The 23,931-nt window shown below is 47.4% G+C and overlaps 1 protein-coding gene across 2 annotated transcripts in view; it reads right to left on the bottom strand.

Annotated features, from left to right (window-relative positions):
• Positions 1-23,931, bottom strand: part of DOC2B (double C2 domain beta) — a 129,764-nt gene that overhangs the window by 67,136 nt on the left and 38,697 nt on the right. Inside the window, exon 3 of one of the 2 annotated variants that reach the window (XM_073316013.1) lies at positions 4,856-4,930. The exons of the other annotated variant lie outside the window; for it this stretch is intronic. Coding sequence (XP_073172114.1) covers positions 4,856-4,930 — 75 coding nt within the window. The remainder of the gene's footprint in view (positions 1-4,855; positions 4,931-23,931) is intronic. 2 annotated transcript variants of the gene reach the window in all.

Here is a 23,931-nt window from a genome sequence, read left to right as displayed (position 1 = left end):
CCTGCTGCCTGGGGGAGGGAGGTAGAAGGTTATTTCTTTGTCTTGTGGATCATTCTGGGGGTTCCTCCTCTCTCTCCTATCAATAACGTGACATGTTCTAGCCACACAGATTGACCAGCAGCTCCGCTAGGGCCAATATTCCAGCACCGATCAGCTGACTGGGAGGGAAATGCAACTGATGCCTTTGTGTGTAACTTACTGTACAGTATCTCCACACTAGTGCCTCGTGATGAGAGCCGCAATCCAAGAGACTCCTTCCATTGACTTTAGTGGGAGTTGGAATAGGTCCTAGGGTGCGAACCCTTCTCCCACACACCATCCCGTAGTACTGTGGCTCTTCCAACATACTTCACAAACCCAGGCTCTCCCTGGGCAGTCAGGGCAGTGACCTGGACCTGAGTAAAGCTTACAGGAGGAAATTCAAAAGCAGGCAATGCTCATCCAGGCTTGGGTTTCATTATAAACCTGAAACTTGGGCCTATCTTCCAACGGACAGTGATCAAAGGCTGGCTGTTTCACGTAGTGGAATGGGCACTGCCAGAAACCTGGGGAGAGCCAGCTGATCTGAGTCAGTATATAATGAATAAATGAGGAGTACTTGTGGCACCTTAGAGACTAACACATTTATTTGGGCATAATAAATATGGGGTTAAAACCCAGTTCATCGGATGCATGCAGTGGAAAATACAGCAGGAAGATATATATACACGCAGAGAACATGAAAAAATGGGTGTTGCCATACCAACTGTAATGAAACCAATCAATTAAGGTGGGCTATTATCAGCAGGAGAAAAAAACTTTTGTAGTGATAATCAGGATGGCCCATTTCCAACAGTTCACACGAAGGTGTGAGTAACAGTACGGGAAAAAATATGCCATCATGTGCCAGCAATGCCCCTCTGCCATGTACATGGCCAAACCGGACAGTCTCTACGCAAAAGAATAAATGGACACAAATCAGACATCAAGAATTATAACATGCAAAAACCAGTCAGAGAACACTTCAATCTCCCTGGTCACTCGATTTCAGACCTAAAAGCTGCAATTCTCCACAAAAAAACGTCAAAAACAGACTCCAAAGAGAAACTGCAAAATTGGAATTAATTTGCGAACTGGACGCCATTAAATTAGGCTTGAATAAAGACTGGGAGTGGATGGGTCATTACGCAAAGTAAAAACTATTTCCCCATGCTAATTACGGTATGGCAATACCCATTTTTTCATGTTCTCTGTATTTTCCACTGCATGCGTCCGATGAAGTGAGTTTTAGCCTACGAAAGCTTATGCCCAAGTAAATGTGTTAGTCTCTAAGGTGTCATCCTAGTTTTTTTTGCTGATACAGACTAACACGGCTGCCACCCTGAAACCTGTCACCATGCAAGGCAGTGAATACATGCTATGCCTTCTCTCCCAAGCACTTACTAAAGACTATACCATCCACAGTTATAGTCAGACTCCTGCTAGGGCACCTCCGACGCTTAGTTAGTGATCACTCGGCTAGCTAGCTGGCTTGCCTAGGGAGGTCTGATCTGCTAGAGCAAGTTGTCTCAGACTCTCCGCAGACCATAACAGAGAAGTTTTCTTGCGTGCCAGCCACAATGGTCTGGCCCCACCTCTTCTCCCATTCTCCATTGCGCAGACCACTCCTCTCTCTGCCACAACCCCACATCACCACGCAGCTGCTTGCATGGCAGAGTAACATCAGGAGACCTTTCCCATGCCTTTGTGTAGCTTCTTTCAATGCAAGGAGCAGCCAGAGGCAAAGAGGAGTTAGCACCTCACGCCCAGCCAGCTCTGTGCGTCACCAGTGTGGCCCTGTGGCTCTCATTTTGAGAGCTGTTGCACTGGAGGCATTTACATGCACCCTCCCAACTGCAGGAAGAGAAGAGAAAGGGAAAAAGAAAAAGCACACAGGATGGGACAGAACCAGCTAGAGGGGGCATCTGTTTGTAATGAGCTGGGTTTCCAGTGATCCCTTCCCAAGCTCAGGTGCTAAGGAGATGCTTTTTGGATATCAGGCGGTGACGGACACAACACTAGCCCCTGAAGCACAGTGATACTTAGACAACGGATGGCAGCGTTTCCTCCTGCAGACCTGGAAGAAGCTGCAGAGAACACAGTAACCAGGAGAGCTGCGGTAGAGTGACAACAGCATGGGCGGTGTGCTAAGCATCAGACCAGTCCTGGAGAGCCAGTGCTGTCATGGTGCCACCACCATCCCCTGACCTGCTGTGAGCCAACACATTACTAATTCATCAAGGAAACCAAGATCAGCAAGAGACAGGGGAAATCTGCCAGTCATCACTCATCACCCAGCAGCTAAAAGGTGCCCCGCTGTTAAGCCCTAGCCCATGACTAATCCTGGTTTGTTTGGTTCATGCCGGGGGTTTCCAGTTCACTTCCCACAGCGATTGTACAAAAGATTCGGAAGAGGTTTGCTTTATGAAGAGGGGGGGTTCAGGGGGCAAGCCAGCCCACCTAGCAGCGTGACAGTTACCCTGCCTGTCTGCACAGGTAGAATCTAACTTAGACATGCCGGGGTGGTTGGGTGAGGGTAATGGAAGAAGCTCAACTTCCCTTTTCCCCCCACTTTCAAGTTCCTATTTGGGTCACTTTTTCTACTTGCTTCTCCCACCAATTCTGCCCAGTGTCTTTCGTAGCAACTCAGTCTCCCCCAAGTGCAGAAACACAGTTACAGAGCAGGGTGCATACCTGGGCACCCAAATCTCACACCTGGGCACTGAAGCAGGCCCCTGGGAACTGAGGACTGGTACTGACACACCTAAATGCTCTTTGCAACCTACTGGTATTGGAACACCTACATGTAGATGCCCAATTTAGCACCTAAATGTGATGCCCAGCCAACTGCTAGTGGAGAACCTACATCCAGATGCCAGACCTAGGTGACCACATGTAGCGAGACAGAGTGGCCTCCCTGTGGCCTCCTGAACTCAATCCACTCAGCCCCAGTAGTGAGCTAGAGGAGCTCTGCTGGTCATGCCAGCACTGCATGAGTGAACATGCAACTCTAGGCTCACTGTGGGAAGGATTTTCCGTGTTGAGGAAAGGGAGTCTCTGCAGAGTTGTGAACTATGACAGACATAAGCATCTGTATTAGTGACTTCCCTGGCAGCCTGCTCTACTGTCACTCAGCAGCTGGCTTTCAGCAGGCTTCTTACTGGGCCCAGGAAGCTTGTGAGCACTTCCATCACTCAAGATAAGTCAGTCATGGACAATGATTCCATGGAGTGGGTCACTATGCAGGCATAACATCTATGCATCTCACTGGTGACCATCCCAGACCTGGGTGAAATTCAATGTACTAGGGATCATCTTTAAAGCCCAGCATGTCTGGGACCCAGTTATTAAAGAGTGTGTCTGCATCTGTTGCAACAGCCAAGAGTTTTTCGATGGTGCGAGTGGCACAGTCTCATTGAAAGGCCTCCCTCTCCTGTTAGCACTTGCTACTAGAGTTGGTCAAAAACTGGATTTTCTTTCTCTGTGACAAATTTAGAGATTTTGAAAACAAAATTCATCCTGGATCAAGATGAAAAGACAAAATTTCTAGTTACTTTAGACTACTAATAGCCTCTCATTAGAAAAAGAAAACCAGATCTGATGACTATATTCCTGTGTAGTATCTCTCTAAACAAAAGCTCACTGGGGTAAGGATTATCGTTTTCTTTCAGATATTTACATGGCAAGGATTTGTAAACCTGTTAATAAACAGTCACATCCATTTTTTTCACAAAACAAATTTGCAATTTTGTTTGTTTGTTTGGGGTCAACTCACACACATTGTTTTGATTCTGACCCTTTAAAACAGACATATAGATATACATAAATAAAGTAAATTTCAAAATAAAAATAAAAAAGCTTCCTTCTGAAAACATCAACATGGGACACTGACATTTCTGAAATTTTTCCAATTTTTTCCTCTAAACAAGATTTTGTTGAAATCTATAGAATTTTGCAAAAAAAATTGGTTTTGTCAAAATGACATTTTAAGACAGAAAACTGTTTCGACCAGCTCCACTCGCTACTCAGATTGCCCATGAACTCCAGATCACGCTACATTTTTTGTGCAGTCAGACTTTTGCCCCGACTGTACCTTGTTGCTTGTGCCTGGTTCTTTCTTTGATTGGAGAGTTTAGGCCCAGTAGACATTTAGGAGGGATACCCTAAACTCAAATCCGAGCTCTGTAGTTTTTGCTGGATGCTGTACTAAGTCCCAAAGGTGAAAATCCTGGTTCCATTAAAGTCAATGGCAAAAACTCCCATGCTCAGTCTGCTACGCCTCTCTGGTTTTTGGAAAGGAGGACGCGTTTGATTGGGTAGCTTTGACTTCAATGGTTCCAGGATATCACCCTATGTGCTTCTGACAGAGATGCTTACTAAGATAGTAAATGAAAAAGGTCAATGTACATTTTGAGTGTATGCAATTTAATCCGTGCACCCTTTCACCTATGTCTCTCTACTGATACCATTGCTTACACGGTCATTCATCAGTGTGCTAACTCAGCCCCTCTCTCTTTAAGGAGAGAGAGACTTTGGGGACTCTCTCTTTTGTTGTACGGTACAGCTCCAAGCACGTTGGCAATGCTAGAACATGGATGTACTTGCAAATTGTGCATGCATATTCAAAGGAGGCTTGCTGAAAATCTCCCCCCTAAAATACAGCACATTATTTTACATAGCCAACTTGCACTGGAAAATAAATCCCAACCCACAACAGCAGCATTATATATTGCTATACCTAGTCAGTATATGGTACAATTTCACAAGGCAGGCAGAATTGCATAGCTGAATTGTGCACACGACACAGATTTCAGATGGAATTTAAAAGACAACTCACCTTACTAGCGCCCGGGAGTAAGTGCAATTTGACATATGGATCAGCCAAACCATTATGATCCATTGGCTTCAGGCCCTGAAGAGGAGATAAAAAAAGGCAAGAAAGGTTACAAAGATTACAACAGAGGCCAGCTCTTTACTAATCCATTTTCTATATCAAGAAATATACCCACCTAACAATTATCTCATTTCCCCGGAACTGGTTGATAGAAATGTATCAATGCCATGGAACCCAAGCTGTGCAGCAAAAAACCAGACATTCGGAAGTCAAATGCAGGGTGCAATTCTGACCAAGAAAGAGCCTCTGGAAGACTTCACTCCCAGTACTTAGCATTGGTTGTATCACATCCCTGCTGTTATTTTAGTAGCCAATCCTGGCACCCAAATCACAATTAATTCAAGAGTTAGGTAACTCAGCTCAGCAATTTTGGAGATAAAATAACAGGGTTCTGCCGTTCCATAATTGCTTATGTGCAAACACACCTCTGCTGTTGTGGCGGTACTTCAATGCACACGATGAGGGGCTGATGGCACCTATCTAATCCCCGTTATGAAAGCACCGTGTGAGGAAAGAACAGCCTTCGAACAAGCAGGAAGCTGCTGTCAACTGCCTGATGCTTTATTTGCAATGAGACCCCGGAGGCAAGAGAGTATGTAAGTAATGAACCTCTCACAGCCCTTACACTGATTATAAGGCTAGAGGGGACCATTGTGATCAGAAAAGCCAGGTCTACTCTACAAATCTGGGTTGACACAAGTGATGTTGGCATGAAGCTGCCAGTTAGCACATCGCGTCTGCGCATGCATGCTCGGCTACACACAGCACCGATGCAAGGACTCACCAGGAGTGCTCGTGTCAACGTACAGTCCTGTGCACTATGGGTAAGTGTCCCACTGTGTAACCCACCGCCATCCAGTGCACTGACTTTTGGGAAGTCTGGCAATATATGGTGGGGCAGAAACAAATTGCTCAGGCCACCTTGACAGCATGGAGGAAAGATTCAACTATGTACTCAGCAGGTGAGGAATGACAGTTGGATGCACTTTTGGAAGACTGAAGGGACGCTGGCATTATTACTCACAAGGCTGGATCTCACTGAAAAAACATCCCAATGGTTATAGCTGCCTGCTGTGTCCTGCATAACACCTGTGAAGCAAAGTGGGGAGAAGCTGCCACTGGGGTGGAGGGCAAGCTACTGTCTGCTGAACTTGAACGGCTAGACACAAAGGCGATTAGAAGAACTCAGCACGGAGCCATAGAGCTCTGGGAGGCTTTGAAAGAACACTTGGGCAGCGAGCCACAGTAGTGCGCTGTGGTGCACTGTGCTCTGCCTGGCCCTGCTGTCCTGGAGCCTGTTAGAAATTTTGTGGTGCTTGGTGTACATCTGTGAATAGAATACCGCCAGTGCGCTCGTTAATCTTGCAGTGCTTACTGTGCATCGATGACGATTACGCTGCGTTCGTTACTGATCCTGTGAGTTGCGTCACACTGCACAGTAACAAGTAAGTGGGTGCTTTCAGAACTGCCAGGCACTCCGCAGCATACGTTCAGAGCTAATAAAGACGACTTATTTTCCAAATAATAGAATTTTATTCAGTAACAAAACCAGCACAAATTAAAATCTGTGCAATTTAAAGGCAAATACATTAAAAACTTAGTAAATTAACGGAAGAGAATTTAACAAGGGGAAAGAACATTCCTGTCCATTTTACCTACACATCTAGCAACCGTGGGTCTCACAGGTCAGTGTATGTGAAGCAGTGGTTCCCCTTAATGTCCCCTCGGGTGGAGTGGGATGGGCAGGAATTGTGGCCCCTGATGCCATGTGGAACGTTGAAGGGGGAGTTGAGAGGTGCTACAATGGAGTTCTCCATGGACTGCAAAGGGAGGCAAACCTGCAATAGCTGAACCTGCAGGACCACAAGAGTCTGCAGCATGTGTTTGCTGCTGGAGAAGCCCTATTATGCCCTGGTGCATCTCCCTCTCCTTTTCCTGCCAGGACTTCCTCCTGTCCGCTCTCTCCTTCTCCTGGCTGTTTGCAATGTCCACCCTTCAGGCCCTTTGCTCATGGTCACACCAGGCACCGCAGCCGCCGAAGAGCACAGGCACCAATCGGCCTCCCTTCAGCCCCTGTGCCAACAGAGGGATGAACAAAGCCCATTATCTCTGACCAGGAGAGAGCATGGGTGCATTCTCCCACCCCGGAAGCCTCACTAGTCCTGACATCAGCAACGCAGCTACCCACGCAGGTTACCTAGGTCCTTCCCTAATACCATGTCCCCTTCCAGGCCTTATAAACCATCCCTGTACATTCCAGGGAGCTTCCCCTCCTGAGATGGAATGGCCCCATGGAAGCACCACTCTCTCAGATTACTCTCTTATGTGGTTTCCCCACTCTGCTCACTTGCCCCAGTCAGACTCCTTGCTAGGCTGTGCAGTCCAGATGGTCCTGTATTCAGAAAAGCCACCTGGGCATCCAAACAACTACAGAACAGCAAAGGTCAGCAGTGACCTTTGGAAGTGCAGAGCAAGCAGATCATGTACACGGGGCAAAACCCCTGACCACCTCCCATACTGCAAACCCCATGGACCCTGTAACAGGCATTTGCTGGAAAGCTGAATATGTGGGTGGGGGCTGGAGCCAGGCGGATGCTGCCAATAGCCCTAGGGACCATCTGAGCATGGTGAGTCCTTCTTTGTTACTTTCCACGAACACTGAAGTGCATGGCTTCTGCCCACACACTAACAGCTTCGGAGGAACTATTTTATACCTGCACACAGCTCAGGGTATTGAACAGTTCACTCTCCTCCCATCATCCAGTCAGGCAGCAGCAACCATACCATGTGACCCAGTAACCCACCAAACCCCCTGCATGACAAAGTATGTATTGTCCAAGTTTAATCAGAGCAAACCACTGGCAGAAACATATTCACATCAACTACTGGTCCAGTGATTGCACACAATGAATAGGTTTGTGGAGATCAAAGCCTGCTTGTGGATAACTCAAAGCGGAAACATTGGGTTAAATCACTGGAATACAATAGAATAATCCACCTAGCTCCATACATTGTGCATGACCTCGGGGTGGAGGGGTCCTTTATTCTCACATATCCTGGATTTGCAGAGCAAGAGTTCTGGCTGTCTCTGGTTTGAGGGTTCTTGCAAGGAGTATGATGCTTCTCGTGGGCTTGGTGCATGCAGACCTCTCTCTACCCTACAGGGAATGAGTCGAAACAGCATTCTGGTCTGCAGAAAAAAGTGAATTTTGCTTCTAAATCAGAGCCATATAACCGCCAGTTGAAGGGATGAAAATATCATTGGTGAACACAGGCTAAATGGATTTGCTTTAACAATGTTGCATTTCAATTAATCTCCTCAACCCAGCAAGTGAGGAACAAAAGGAAAGAGAACCACTGGAGAAAGGCGATTACATTAGTTATGGAGCCACTGCCTGATAGGCTTCCCAGCTCCGGAGCTAGGCTCATGATACACAACAGAACAGCAGATCTCCTCTATTGTAAAATCTGGGGCCAGATCTTCAGCTAGTACAAACTGGCTTAGCGTCAGTGGCTCTATGCCAATTTATACCAGTCAACGATCTGACCCTATGGATTCAAGAAGAAAATAACAGACGGCAGCATAGTCTAGTTGGTAGGGCATTGGCTTGGGAATTAGAAGAGCTGGGTTTTCTTCCCCTTTTGTTTCCTCTCCCACCCTATGTCTATCATGTCTCTTTAGAGAGTGTAAGTGCTTTGGGGAAAGGAATGTCTCTTTGTATAGCTTTGTCTACACACAAACTTGCATCAGTTTAATTTTGGCTTAAGAGTGGCCTACTTTGATTTAGTTTAAACTTGTTCTCTGTCGACTTAAGGAAAAGTCAATTGGGAACAGGTTTAAGTTAAACTGAGAAAAGCCACTCAAACCAAAATAAGAGCATCCACACAGAGGTTGAACCAATTTAACTAAAATAAGTTTAAATTCACATCTTCGCTTATACCATTGCAACAACTTTCCTGTGTAGACAAGCCGTGTGTGTTTGTGCAGTGCCTAGCACCATGGTGCCCCAATCTCCATTGATAATAATAAAGAACAGGATGGGAGAGACCAAGCTGGAGTGGGATAAGATGGGGGAGTCTCCAATCTCTGACAGCACGCGTTACTGATTCACCTGAAGAAGAGCTCTGTGTAGCTCGAAAGCTTGTCTCTTTCACCTACAGAAGTTGGTCCGATAAAAGGTATTTCCTCTCCCAGTTTGTCACCATTCCACCTGTCAAATGTGAACTCAGCAGAACAAGACGATGCCATAATCCACCTCGTAAACCAAACTCACCGTTTTCTTCAGCCTCTGACATTTCATTACCAAGCAAATCCATGGGGTTATAATTAGGGAGGTATATAAGACTGTTTATTCCAAGCAGATGGCTGCAAGAGAGCCTTGAGCCAGCACTGAGCTTTACTGACAACACACTGTAGCAGACAAGTTTCAGAGCTGGGGATGGGGGTCCAGAAGCATTCTCTCTGCAGTATTTATTCACTGACAGAGAGTAAAGCTTGGGGGGAACTAGAGAGCAACCAGTAGTGCTTGTGATGCATGTGAGCTCAAACCCACAAAGCTGTTACCGTTACACCCAAAGGCCACAGGTCTAGATACTTTTTGCAAATGATGCAATGATCCAATTTTAGGAATATTTTATGAATATGCATCACCTCATTTGCATTAATCCAACCCACCGTTAACTCCATCAATTCCCATTCTCTTCCCCATCAAATTAAAAAATCCTCCTTCTCAAACCCATAATTCCTGCCCAGCTCAGTTGCCCTCTGTCAGGAGATAGAAGCAGCAGTAGTAAATATTTATTTTGCCGGAGCTTCCGAACACTCCAGTTGGGATCAGGGCCTCAGGGCACAGGACATGCACAAACACAGGTGTGAGACAATCTTGGTCCTGAAGGATTTGCAATATAAAGCCTAGAAGCAGCTGCTCAGGAACACAGAAAAGGGAATCCAAATTCAGGAGTTTCTAGGCCAATTTGGAAGACCAACCTACAACAACATACCATAGCTACCCCATGCTGGTTTCAACTTGGATCCTGGTAATTTGCTGAGAATCCAGCTGCAGGAGGAGAGAGAAATGATGGCTTTATCCCTAATCCTCTTGAATGAAGGTGATTGAAATAGAAAATGGCATGAGTGTAGCTCAGTGGGGCCCGGGCCTCCTGGTGCTACTGCAAAACAGGTAATGAAAGCCATAATCTCTTCTCCTTAACCCCATGTCTTAACCAGAGAAGTTCGCTACTTATGCATGAAGTACTGTGCTAATGAAGAGAATGGCCTGATTCTGCCCCCACTTGCCCCGTCAATCGGGAGTTGCTCTGCTGAAGACAATGGAGTTAACTTGGGGATGGAGGCAACATTGGTGTTCACCACCTGAGAGCAGTTGCTCCCCCATTTACATTAGCTAATAAAATACGCAGGTGAAAGCACCCTCCTTGCACAAATTGTTCCCATCAACCAAGGATCCTAAAGCCTTTCCCAAACACTAAAAGCCCCTGTGAGACTGGGCACAGTATTATCCCTATTTCACAGACTGGCTAATGCAGGGGTAGGCTTAGCTTGACACATGGCTGAAGCTCATTTCTTGGGAGATGGGATTAAGGAGGTAAATGGAGCAGCAAGCTGGAAACAGAATGTCTGTACTAGTGAAGACAAGGGAGGAACCCCCAGGGAACTGTTCACAATGGACAAGAGAAGTCAGGAATGCAAAGATGAGGTAAAGAGTAAGTCGTGCATGGACAGAGCATACTGTACAAGGACTGGTTCCTGCAAAGTGATCAAGCCAATCCCAAAACGTGTGATGCAATGTATGGGAAATGCAATGTAATGTGTCAATGTATATAAAGGAAGAGGTCTTCTGTGTAACTTTGAATGTGTGGTATGCCCTATATCCACTGATCAACTCCACCTACCTTGTTATATGCCAAATAAAGGAACCTGAGCGACGAGACTCAAGTTGGACCAAACTCTTGGGGAACCGAGTGAATGAAATCTTAGGGGAACCCCAACAGCAGGCACAGAGGGAAGAAGGCATTGCAGAGAACAGAGAACCTGAGCTGTAGCCTGCTGAATTCAGTCCGAGTTTTTCTAGAGACATTACTGGGTTTTGGACAAGCCCAAAGTTCAGGAGCTTTGATTCCTGCCGCTTGCCTTTTATCACTAGGCAACATGCCCTTACTGCTCTCAAGGGGGATCCCCAGTACTGATAGTCCCAGCCCTGGGGGCCAGCCTTGCTCACAGCCTCCCTCTGTAAGGTGCTTTGCACTTGTCCGTCATGCCAGGCTGCAAATAAAGAAGTAAATGAGCGAATCCCTCATGAAGATAGATGGAAGAAGACAAGCCACTTTGTAATTCACCCACTGATTCATTTCAATTAAATTACCTTCAGAGTAGGCTATTAAGGGCTTTTTAAACAGATGCAGCCAGGAAAGCTGAGTGACAGAGGTTTGGAAAATGGTCAGAAGCTCCTGATGTCATTCCTCTCTCCCTCCCAAACTGCTTGATGTGATTTAGGCACATGGTATGGCTAATTTTAGCATGAAATAGACAAGCCCTTGCTACAGCCCAGTAGCTGCAGTTCATGTCTGCTGTGAATCCCCTCCCAGCTGGCCCCCAGCTCCGAAGCTTGGGCCAATGTGCATCCAGCACTAGGATCAGGCAGCACCCACCAGAGGCCTTAGCTCCATCCCCATTCAAGGCTAGATGATTCTGGGCAGCCTCTATGCATGGGGCAGGGGAGAAAGCACAAGGAGTTCCTCCACCTTCCTGTGCCTGGCACAAGGGCTCGCCAGAACCTCACTGGGGAGCACAGGCCCTGCTCCCAGCAATTGCTCCGGCGGCCTATGTGGAGGTGTGTCCATCGCGCACACACCACCCAGCAGGGCCAGCTGCTGTGCTAGGTGAGAACCCAGCCTATTCACAGCCTCACGGCAGAATCTTGCCCTCAGAGACACCCAAAGCAGTGCCACAACGAAAGCTCTTGGGTAGCATCCCAGCTCCCGCTGCCCCACCTCTGGAGCAACAAAGCCTTAGAAAAGCTCAAGGTAGAAGTTGAGTCTGGAGCTTAGGGCTCTGGACAGGGATCAGCAGATCTGGGGTCAGTTCCTGCTGAAATGGAGCTTGCAATCTGGGCTGCTCAGTTCCCCAAAGTAATTAACGTGAAGCATACCCTGAGGTGCCTTCGCTCCAACACGAATGTGCCTTGCCCAGCCCTGCATCCCCACAGTGAAGTGCAGACTCAGCTGCAGCCGATCAGTGTTTAAGCAATACAATCCAATCAGCATAACACCTTCCAATGCAAACGGTGGGTGACGTCACTTGGGTTTGCAGTATCAAAACAGGCTGAGAAAAAGTTAGATGGTAAGGATACTGACTGCCCTCACTGGGAGAGTGGGTCACCAAGGCAGCTTTCCCGTCTCGGAATCTGAGTCTCCATGCTGGTTTAGAAGGTCAACACGTGAAAATATGTTTGACCTCCTCCCAGGCCCCTTTGTCATGCATCACAAGGTCAATGCACTATTTGATGTGACTATCATGACTACTCAGGAAAAAGACGTATGACAGGAATGGCAGAGGTTGGGGGCTCCAAGTCTGGGTGGATGTCCATCAACAGAGCTGCGTGTGGGGAGCTGTGAGTTGAAATTGAGCAGCATCAGCACGGCTGTGTAGAGGGAGCCTAGGACCAAAGTATACTAGGACAGAAGAGTTTAGCTGCATAGACAAAGCTGGCTGATCACACTATGCATGGATCTAGGTGATCCTATTACACCCTGATCCATCTCCTTTTTACACATCAGTGGACAAACTCCTATGGGTTTTAATGTAGTTTCCCATTGGCTTCAACAGAAGTTGGATCTACCCCCACTTTCATGAGAACTCAAATCCATTCAAGCCCAGATGAATACAACAGTTCCCAGGATCCTCCTTCTTCCCTTTTTTAAAGATTGGCACTACATTAGCCTTTTTCGAGTCATCCGGGACTTCCCCCGTTCGCCACGAGTTTTCAAAGATAATGGCCAATGGCTCTGCAATCACAGCCGCCAATTCCTTTAGCACTCTCGGATGCAACTCGTCCGGCCCCATGGACTTGTGCACGTCCAGCTTTTCTAAATAGTCCCTAACCACCTCTTTCTCCACAGAGGGCTGGCCATCTACTCCCCATGTTGTGATGCCCAGCGCAGCAGTCTGGGAGCTGTCCTTGTTAGTGAAGACAGAGGCAAAACAAGCATTGAGCACATTAGCTTTTTCCACATCCTCTGTCACTAGGTTGCCTCCCTCATTCAGTAAGGGGCCCACACTTTCCTTGGCTTTCTTCTTGTTGCCAACATACCTGAAGAAACCCTTCTTGTTACTCTTGACATCTCTTGCTAGCTGCAGCTCCAGGTGCGATTTGGCCCTCCTGATTTCATTCCTACATGCCCGAGCAATATTTTTATACTCTTCCCTGGTCATATGTCCAACCTTCCACTTCTTGTAAGCTTCTTTTTTATGTTTAAGAGCCGCTAGGATTTCACCGTTAAGCCAAGCTGGTCGCCTGCCATATTTACTATTCTTTCGACTCATCGGGATGGTTTGTCCCTGTAACCTCAACAGGGATTCCTTGAAATACAGCCAGCTCTCCTGGACTCCTTTCCCCTTCATGTTAGTCCCCCAGGGGATCCTACCCATCCGTTCCCTGAGGGAGTCAAAGTTCCCTGCTTTCCTGAAGTCCAGGGTCCGCATCCTGCTGCTTACCTTTCTTCCCTGTGTCAGGATCCTGAACTCAACCAACTCATGGTCACTGCCTCCCAGGTTCCCGTCCACTTTTGCTTTCCCTACTAATTCTTCCCAGTTTGTGAGCAGCAGGTCAAGAAGAGCTCTGCCCCTAGTTGGCTCGTCTAGCACTTGCACCAGGAAATTGTCCCCTATGCTTTCCAAAAACTTCCTGGATTGTCTATGCACCGCTGTATTGCTCTCTCAGCAGATATCAGGAAAATTAAAGTCACCCATGAGAACCAGGGCGTGCGATCTAGTAGCTTCTGTGAGTTGCCGGAAGAAAGCCTCATCCACCTCATCCCCCTGGTCCGGTGGTCTATTGCAAACTCCCACCACTACATCAGTCTTGTTGCTCACACTTCTAAACTTAATCCAGAGACACTCAGGTTTTTCTGCAGTTTTGTACCGGAGCTCTGAGCAGGTTTGTTCAATATCTTCATAAATGATCTGGAGGATGGTGTGGATTGCACTCTCAGCAAATTTGCGGATGATACTAAACTGGGAGGAGTGGTAGATACGCTGGAGGGCAGGGATAGGATACAGAGGGACCTAGACAAATTGGAGGATTGGGCCAAAAGAAATCTGATGAGGTTCAATAAGGATAAGTGCAGGGTCCTGCACTTAGGACGGAAGAACCCAATGCACAGCTACAGACTAGGGACCGAATGGCTAGGCAGCAGTTCTGCGGAAAAGGACCTAGGGATGACAGTGGAGGAGAAGCTGGATATGAGTCAGCAGTGTGCCTTTGTTGCCAAGAAGGCCAATGGCATTTTGGGATGTATAAGTAGGGGCATTGCCAGCAGATCGAGGGACGTGATCGTTCCGCTCTATTCGACATTGGTGAGGCCTCATCTGGAGTACTGTGTCCAGTTTTGGGCCCCACACTACAAGAAGCATGTGGATAAATTGGAGAGAGTCCAGCGAAGGGCAACAAAAATGATCAGGGGTCTGGAACACATGACTTATGAGGAGAGGCTGAGGGAACTGGGATTGTTTAGTCTGCAGAAGAGAAGAATGAGGGGGGATTTGATAGCTGCTTTCAACTGCCTGAGAGGTGGTTCCAGAGAGGATGGTTCTAGATTATTCTCAGTGGTAGAAGAGGACAGGACAAGGAGTAATGGTCTCAAGTTGCAGTGGGGGAGGTTTAGGTTGGATATTAGTAAAAACTTTTTCACTAGGAGGGTGGTGAAACACTGGAATACGTTACCTAGGGAGGTGGTGGAATCTCCTTCCTTAGAAGTTTTTAAGGTCAGGCTTGACAAAGCCCTGGCCGGGACGATTTAATTGGGGATTGGTCCTGCTTTGAGCAGGGGGTTGGACTAGATGACCTCCTGAGGTCCCTTCCAACCCTGATATTCTATGATAACAATGCGATCTACCATGCTACTTGCCAGGCCGCAAGGAATTCTCCTGAAAAAGATTCATTTTCCAACTGCAAAAAAACGCACCACAACTCTCCAGAGATCAACGGCCTTGCTGCATTCTAGCCATTGCCAATTTCTCCCTGCACCCGCAACATGTAGCTCACGGCAGATCAATAGCATTTAATTACAAGCAGCGCTAATCAGCCTGTCTATTAACTACACGTTAGAACTGTATAGAAATCACAGGAGATAGATCGATTCCACCACCCTTGATACACACACAAGGTGGTTTCCGGAGAGCACTCTGGGCAGTTAAGAGGCAGCCTAGCAACCACTCTCACAGAGCCTGAGGGCTCCTGCCATTAGTCAAGTTACCACAACAGTTCCCTAGACTGCCTTAGAGGTCTAACCATACTCCTGGCCCTTCCCGTCAGAGGATTTTACAGCAGTGTAAGGAGGGGGTATGAATTATCACCCCTATAGGTAGGGAAGACACACTAACCATGGAGGCTGAGAGGGATTAAGAGCCTGGTTTCCAGAAGTCCTGGCCTCCCACATAATTCAATGGATGCTAGAGGTGACCAGCCACTCCGCAGAGGAGGCCTTCGGGGGCTTGCCCAAGGTCACTCAGTGGTGTCAGCGGCAGAGCTGAGAATGGGACACAGCGCTCCCAATTCCTAGTCCCCTGCTTTGGCTGCTAGATAATGGGGTTTCCCTGCATGGACCCCCACTGCCTGACAACGTGAAAATGAGAGGCTGCCAGGCTCTAATCATTAGACCATACTCCCTTTGTACAGCCAGCGTGGGCTCTACAGTGCTACCAACCCCAGTTCCAAATGTAGTTTTCCACAAGGATGCCCTGTGCATTTTAATAAAGGAAACATCCAGCCCCAGAGTCTTACCTTGGGGTGAAATCATCCCTAATGGTTTTCCTGGCTATTTCTCTTCATTTGTAGTGAGTGTTGCCCCTTGCATGCCATTCTGGAGTGAGCATGCTGAGCCTGCAGCTTCCAAAGATGGGAAGTCACCATAATGTGACAAGTTAGGCAAGCCCTGGCTGGGGGCAGTTTCAATATCCCAGGAGTTTGACGTCCAACCAAATGATATTACCAGACTTTTACAGGGCCTGCTCAAAATTACTCAGAATTTCACAATTCAGGTCTCTGCACTTCTGAGTTGAAAAGGCTCCCTGCAGCCTCTTGCTCAATGAAATGAGCCAACTTTATACAGCCAAAGTCTAAGCTGGCTGAAAAAAGGATTTTTCCAGCTAACATTGCCTCTTCCCTACAAGCTAGTGCTAAGGCAATTGCCTGATTCACTACAACTGGGCTCATATGGTCTTTCCTCTGTTCAAGGAGAGAGTGTGTTAACCCTCTCCTCATCAAACACTGACTGGAGTCTGTACACAGGGGAGCACATTCTGCTCTCATTTACCCAGTGTGAATTCAGAGTGACTCTCACTGAATTTACGCTGGAGTAATTGAAGGTGGAACCGATGAGGAGGCAGCCACGAGAAGATGGATCCTAATGAGATAAAAGTGAATGAATGAAAAACCCTTTGCTGGCACAAACCTTGGCATCTATTTAAGGCAAGTGCAGCTGTTTGGATCTGCTTTTTCTGCTGATGTACGTGTTTCATAAATAAACTTATCTGAAAATATAGGAACAGCATTTGGTGCCTCATCAAATGGAACAGTCCCATCGGCTTAAGCAAACAACAGTAACCCTACTGAGCATTGAGAAAAAGCTGGATAATTTTTATAACCATCAAGAACATCTGTGGCTATGCATGCTAAGATAAGGCTCAACATCAGAGCTCGTGCTTCAGGGTGTGAGCTACTGGGCTGCAAAGATCAGAAAGGAATTCAATCTCTTCTCCAGCATGGCAGAAATAACAAGGTTCACAATAGGGATGAATGGGTCTCCCTCTGAAGCACAAGACAGTGACCACTGTCCTGGAAGAGAAACAAGACTAGAAAGGCCAACACTTAGGAAAAAATTCTATGGCATTTAATAGCAATGAAACCAATAGGGTTGTATAGAATTTAACATAGAACTATATGCTTTCTACTGAGCCACCCAAAAGAATTTCTATAGCGGGGTATAATTCTCTGTTATATTCTACAGCAGGGGTTGGCAACCTTTCAGAAGTGGGGTGCTGGGTCTTCATTTATTCACTCTAATTTAAGGTTTCGCGTGCCAGTAATACATTTTAACATTTTTAAAAGGTCTCTTTCTATAAGTCTACACTATATAACTAAACTATTGTTGTATGTAAAGTAAATAAGGTTTTTAAAATGTTTAAGCAGCTTCATTTAAAATTAAATTAGAATGCAGAGCCCCCTGGAGCGCTGGTGAGTGACTCATCCTCTAACATCAAACAGATAGATCTGGACTGAGAGCATTCCTTGCTCTCTTGTCCCAGATCTTTTACTACCTCCATCCTCCAACGCCCTCTGCTAATACATTCGGAATCATGCTCAGCTCTCAGAAAGTGCTTTGTATTTTCAAAGCTCTTTTACAAACTGGAATTCCTTTGCACAAAATCCGTGCGAGGTGGGTGTGTGCTGTTCTCCCCATTCAACAGCTGGGGAAACTGAGGCATGGAGATGGGAAGGCTCAACTGTTTGGCACCCAAGTCTACACTTAGGCATGTAAAGAACAGGCCTAATTTCCAGAGGAACTGAGGACCCCCAGCTTCCCATAGTACACAGCAGCTCTGAAAAATCAAGCCACCCATTATGGATTTAGGAACCCAACTTTAGGCACCTAAAGTGACACTGCAAATAAGCGTCAAGAGCAGGAGTGGAAGAGAGGAGTTCCTGAATCCAAGACATGCTGCTTCTCCTGACTAGACACCCATTCTTCGCTGCCTGGAAGTGCTGGAGTTTGGATCCTTGCAGAGAGCCAAAAGGCAGACCCGACGCAGGAGAGAAGGGGACATCCATCTACCAAGGCTGTTCAGGTGGCATCAAAGGGCCTAATTCACCACTGCCATAGGTTCCCTTCTCCCACCCTTCTTGTCTGTTTAGCCTGTTAGCAGTTTGGGGCAGGAACTGTCTCATACTATGTGTGTATGCTGCATCTAGCACAATGGGGCCAAGATCTGAGCTGGGCCCCAACAGCTACCATAATGCATGTAACCCTAATGGCAACACTGCGCTATTTGAGCTTCTTCAATATTCATATCTGCAAAACGCATTTCAGTTCTAATAATCTAAAACATCTGCAGTAAAAAATGGTGACCTACCTTTCGTAACTGCTATTCTTCGAGATGCATTGCTCATGTCCATTCCCTTCTAGGTGCATGCGTGCCCACATGCACAGTCGTCGAAGATTTTTGCCTTAGGGATGGTGTCCTGGCCGTGGGAGTAAAGATGCGCCAGATCCTTGAGAAACCTGATTGCCATGTCCTGAGTGAAAGCCAACCCCCCTTCCCCTGAAGCAGAAGATGGAAGGCCAAAATGGTGGCCAAGTGGAACTTAATAGATGAAAGAGACAGATCCTGGAGCTTGAAATGCAGAAGGTAGTCCAGGATTGACTGCAGTGAGGCCCGCACAGGCTGAATATCTTGGTCCAAGGTCCGGCACATAAACTGCTTCCATTTGGCCATGTAGGTCGCCCTGGAGGAGGGCTTTTTGCTCCCCAACAGGACTTGTTGGGCATGGGCCGAGCATTCCTGTTCCTCCGCATTCAACCATGCAGCAGCCAAGCCATCAGGTGCAACACTGCCAGATTTGAGTGCAGAAGGCTGCCCTGGTTCTGAGACAACCAGTTTGGTCTGGCCAGAACTGTAGAGTGCAACTCGAAAATATTATGTCAAGCACCCAACGGTCCAAAGTTACTTGTGAATATGCCGACCAAAAGGGGAGCAGTTGATTGAGGAAAAAACAGGAGGATGAATCCTGGAATGTGATGGGAGTGTAACCTCAAAATGCTGGAGATGGTTTGTCTGAGGTGGCCAGGGAGGAGTAGTGGGAATATGGAACAGGCATCATGGGCACACCTCAAGGGTTCCAAAAGGCCATTGAGCAGGCCACTGGCCCTGCTTCCACACCGATGCTGTGGTGGATGCTGGACCGGTTTCTGGGGCCAATGGGGATCCTCCTCTCGGCGAGGGGCTGAACTCTGGCTCTAACTCGGACCATTCCCCTTCTGGTGACCAAGGCAGGACTGTGGAAGACTAAGTCTGCAGGAGGACCTTTGTCAGAGACCAATGCCTAGGGGGCAGAGAGCGGCATCTGTCCAACAAGTGGTACCGGAGCAGTGGAGATCAGTGCCGCAACAGCAAGACCGACACCTGGGAGATTGTCTAGGCGATAGGGACTTACACCGGGGGGGGATCTCTGTCAAGATGCTGGCTGGTACCGAGAATATGGAGACTGGTGCCCCAATTCCGGTGTTCCATGCCTCGTGGAAGGAGAGCGTGGTGCCGGAGACCTGGGTCTTCTGGCCAGAGACCAAGGTTGTGGGGATGGGGATATATGTCTGTGATCCGGGAACTGATGGTGCTTCACCGCTCTCTGGGGGAGGGGTCCCATGGCTGGCGGTACCAGCAAGCCCATGAGGTTGTTGGCCGCCTGGGCAGCTTTGGGTGTTGAAGGTCCCAATAGCAGCCAGGGTCCCCTGCCACTCCCAGGAGTCGGATCCTCATTGGGCTAGGGGGTCCGACTGTAGCAGTACCGCCTTGTAGCTCCGGGGCAGGTGGGTGCCCTGAGCTAGGTCCTTTGCCCTCGAGCCCCCTTCCCCTCCTAAAACACCACTGGGGAGTCTCTTCTTTTCCAGCTTTTTGGGCACTGGTGAGGGGGAACGGTGCCAGACAGAGCCTGGTGCCGGCAGGGAGCTCTGTACCAATGCCAAGGTGCTAGGCGTGAAGACCAATCAAGAGGGCTCTGACGCTGGATGGAGTGCAGCCTCCATGAGGAGGGCCTTCAAGAGGATATCCCGCTCCTTCTGAGTTCTGGGACAGTTCTTGCAAATTCTGTACTTGTCCTTTATTTGGGATTCCCCCAAGCACTTCAAACAGCTGCTGCGGGTGGGGGGGGGCGGCGGGGGTGTCTCTAACAGCCATCAGCCTGTTGCATGAAGAACATGGTTTGAAGCCCAGGAACAGGGCATGCCCCGCTCCAGGGCAAAGTCCGAGCCCCGACTGTAACAATTAAACTAACAACAAACATTGAACTAAATGGCTAACTAAGTACCTGAGAACTATATACAAAGAGAACAACAATGGGCTGTTAAGAACTGCTAATGTTCTTAAAAAGAAAAGGAGTACTTGTGGCACCTTAGAGACTAACCAATTTATTAGTTAGCTAATGTTCTTGCAATGCAAGACAAGGCTCTCTGACCAACTGTCATGGGAGGGGATAAGAAGGAACGGAGAGCGCATAGGGCCGGAAGCTCCTAACATACCAACGCATGATTGTGGCAGTCCAGAGGGTGCCACTGCTGACCCGACGGATACTGCTAAGGCAAACACCGACGACTGTGCACGTGGGCGCGCACACACTTAGAATGGAACAGCCATGAGCAACACATCTCGACCAAGGACAAAGGTAATGGAATTATGATTTTTATCATGACTGTGTCCCAAGACCATATTCCAGACTGACAGACAACTCCTACCCACTGTTGTCTGAGAATAGGACCTTCATGTTTCTGCTCGTTTTATTTTTCTATCTACTTTTAAAAACAATAATTTTCTAGGGCCCCAATCGTGCAACGGAATCCACACAGGGACCCCATTGTGCTAGGTGGTGACACACACAGAACAAAAAGACACACTGGCTCAAAGAGCTAACAATCTAAGTAGAATTGCAGGATCATGGCCTAATTCCTTTAATGCTCACAATTTATATTGAGGTTACATCTATAAAGAGCTGATAAAGTGTCAATAAACAATTGCAAAAAGAAAAGGAGTACTTGTGGCACCTTAGAGACTAACCAATTTATTTGAGCATGAGCTTTCGTGAGCTACAGCTCACTTCATCGGATGCTAGACATTACAAGCATGTTACAGACCTGAACAGTCTGTATTCCAGCTGGCTGGAAGACATCTGTAGAAGGTATTCTAGATGTTTAGACTCTTGGATTCTATGTCAGCTGATTAACTATTAATCATTTATTAATCCTTTATAAACTATTCATAACTGTGCTCTCAATACAAAGCACAACCTGCTGAAGTCAACTCTCTAATTCATTCTGGCAACTTTTTAATCTAATAGAGGAAAAAAAGAAAAAAAAAAACCACCTGCTGATGAAACCATAGTGACTCAATTCTTGCCAAGCAGAGCCCAGAAGTTGCTGTGTGTCCTGACTTGCCCAGAAGAGTCTGCAGGACACTGCTCTCCATCCCTCTCCACCTGCCACGTGGGCACAAATTGAGTTCCAACAGTAAAAACCACCGTCTGCAGAGTGCGGGGAAAGGAGGGGGCTTCGTTACCTGGCACATTCTAAACATTTGTCTTATTTATAGACACTAAGGAGAGACTGGTCTGTGCAGAGGCCAGCTCACTGAACTGGAACTTCTGGAGGAAAAGAGCTTGGCGAAAGCTTGTATGGTCCCGTGAGGCCCGCTTCAGTCAGTGGGGGTTGCATGCGGCAGAGTGGCACTTTCTGCAGGATTGGGGCATCAGGGAGAGCAATGCCAGATGGAACGGCAGTGTTTATCGGGTTTTCATTTCACTTTCTGCCCAACCTCCCCGCCCCACGCTCTAGTAAATTCCATCTAGCCCACAGGCCATTTTGGGAAACAATACCACTTTAAAAAAAATAAAAAATAAGCGCTTTTTATTTATTTTGTTTTTTAAAATGCTCAAGCAGTGCCCGGGTATCTATTTATTCACATTTCCAGTAGCTCCTACAGATGAGTCACTTCCCCCTCTGTCCTTTACTTCTCCTGCCTGTATAAGGGGGACAGTGACACTTGGCTGTTCTATGCAAAACAAACGGAGCTCTCGAGTTGGAAGGCTCTGTATACGAGTTGAGCGTTTTTACCATCTAATTGCCAATAACAATGACGCTTGGCCACCAAGCGGCACTTTTCAGCCTTCTGTCTCAAGTCGCTTTTGCAAAGACCAGTTGGTATCATTATGAATCTCACTTTGCAGATGGAGAAACTGAGCCGCCCGCAGAAGAAGTGACTTGCCCAAGATACAGGCCAGAAGGCAGGGGTGGAGCATGGAGGAAGAGAGACTCTTAGTTCAGCCAGAGCTGCCTCCCGAGAGGCACATTCTGTATGACTGAGAACACAACAGGCCTGATTCACAGTTACTCGCGTCCTGAGCTGGTGGAAGGGATGGAATGGGAGGACTTTAAGCCACCTGCGCACTCCCACAATTCAGGACCCATGAAGGACCCTGCCGAGCTTCCACTGTAAATTAAGCAGCTTCAGGACTCTTAGCATCTAAGCATGCCCTAGTCCTGCCTAACTCCCAGAAAACCCTTCCTCCACCTCTCCACTTGCCCAAACCTCCCATTTATCTAACTCACGGCACGTTTACATTGGGAACCCCTGGAAATCAGTAGTGCCTTTTCTTGAATGCCTGGAAAGCACCGAGCATCCTGATAGTCCCGCTGTCAATAAATAATAACAAAGCAAACCCCCTAACCTGTACCAGGAAATGTACCACAGAACACATGCACTGTGCTGGCTGAATGGCCTAACCTTCCAATGAGTTCAATGGACAAAGGCTGCAGAGGAAAGAACTGCCAGCAATAGGATTCAATACATCTCACGTTATTTGATTCAACCTGCAGTAAATGCAGGCCAGGACCTCCTAGCCCCAGCGAGGAGCAGTTATCAGGACTCAGTAGATACTCATAAACAGATATAAAACAGCAGAAGATCAAAATAAATAGACAATAACAGGAGCAGATCAAAGGGGAAGGAGTTTTTATCTAAGAGGGGGTGGGACATGTTCCAAGAGCGGATGAAAAACTGAAGGCTTCTAAATGCTGACTGTAAAAGCAGAGATGTAGCCTCAAGGAGGTGTCGTGCTGGAGAGACAACAAACTAGACTCGTCCCTGGTGGAGCCTCCATTGATGCCAATGGACATACATGGAGTTGTCCCAACAATCTCCCTGGCCAAAGGTGGTATTACTATTCATTTGTATTGCGGTAGTGCCCAGATGCCAGGCGCTGTACAAACACAAATCATACAAATGGTTCCCTCCTTATCGACTTACCCGTTCCTCCCCTGCCCCCAATTCTCTCACAATCTGTCTAGATTTGATCACACTCGAAGGCAAAACCTTTACCAGTGACCTCAGCACCTCCCAAATGCATGGAGTATGTGACAGTCAGCTGTGCTGATGATGTATTGAGATAGCGGATGTAAAAGCAGTGAGGTCACTGGGATGTGAGTTGAATGATGCTGGGGGTACACACTGCTTTTGGATATGCACTGGAGATGGAAATGGAAGCCTGAGGGCATGCTGGAATTCATACTTGACAGCACTGCAGGCTCTTGGAAGGTGCCAAGAATGCAAGAGTCTTGCCACGTAACCACTTACTTCCAGGACTTAAAGGCTTGGGAAGAATGGGGTGAGTCCTGCTGCAGCCTTAACTGTTACCAAGTGCAGCATGTGTTTGTTAACCCTGTACATCTCAGCACAGCTAATACTCAGCCTCCCTCCCTCCCTCTCTGTGCAGGAAGACTAGCGTATACGTATTAGTGCCACAGACAGGAGCCTGTAATAGGCTTCAGCAGCTTTGGCAGTCAAGAGAATGCTCCTTTCCATTAGCTTTATCCAAGCCAAGCTTTAACGTGAAGGTTCTCCCAATATCTACACACAGTCACACTGGGTCAATCCAGCAAACTGCATTTGTAATGCTATCAGAGCAATTCATTATCGAATACCACTCACCTTTCAACTGGATTAGCAAGGCTCTGGGTGCAGC

The sequence above is a fragment of the Lepidochelys kempii genome, chromosome 17 (assembly GCF_965140285.1).
Source record: "Lepidochelys kempii isolate rLepKem1 chromosome 17, rLepKem1.hap1, whole genome shotgun sequence".
Classification (NCBI taxonomy): Eukaryota; Metazoa; Chordata; order Testudines; family Cheloniidae; genus Lepidochelys; species Lepidochelys kempii.
The sequence above is the reverse complement of the archived record's forward strand: the minus strand, read 5'-3'. Positions and strand labels throughout refer to the sequence as shown.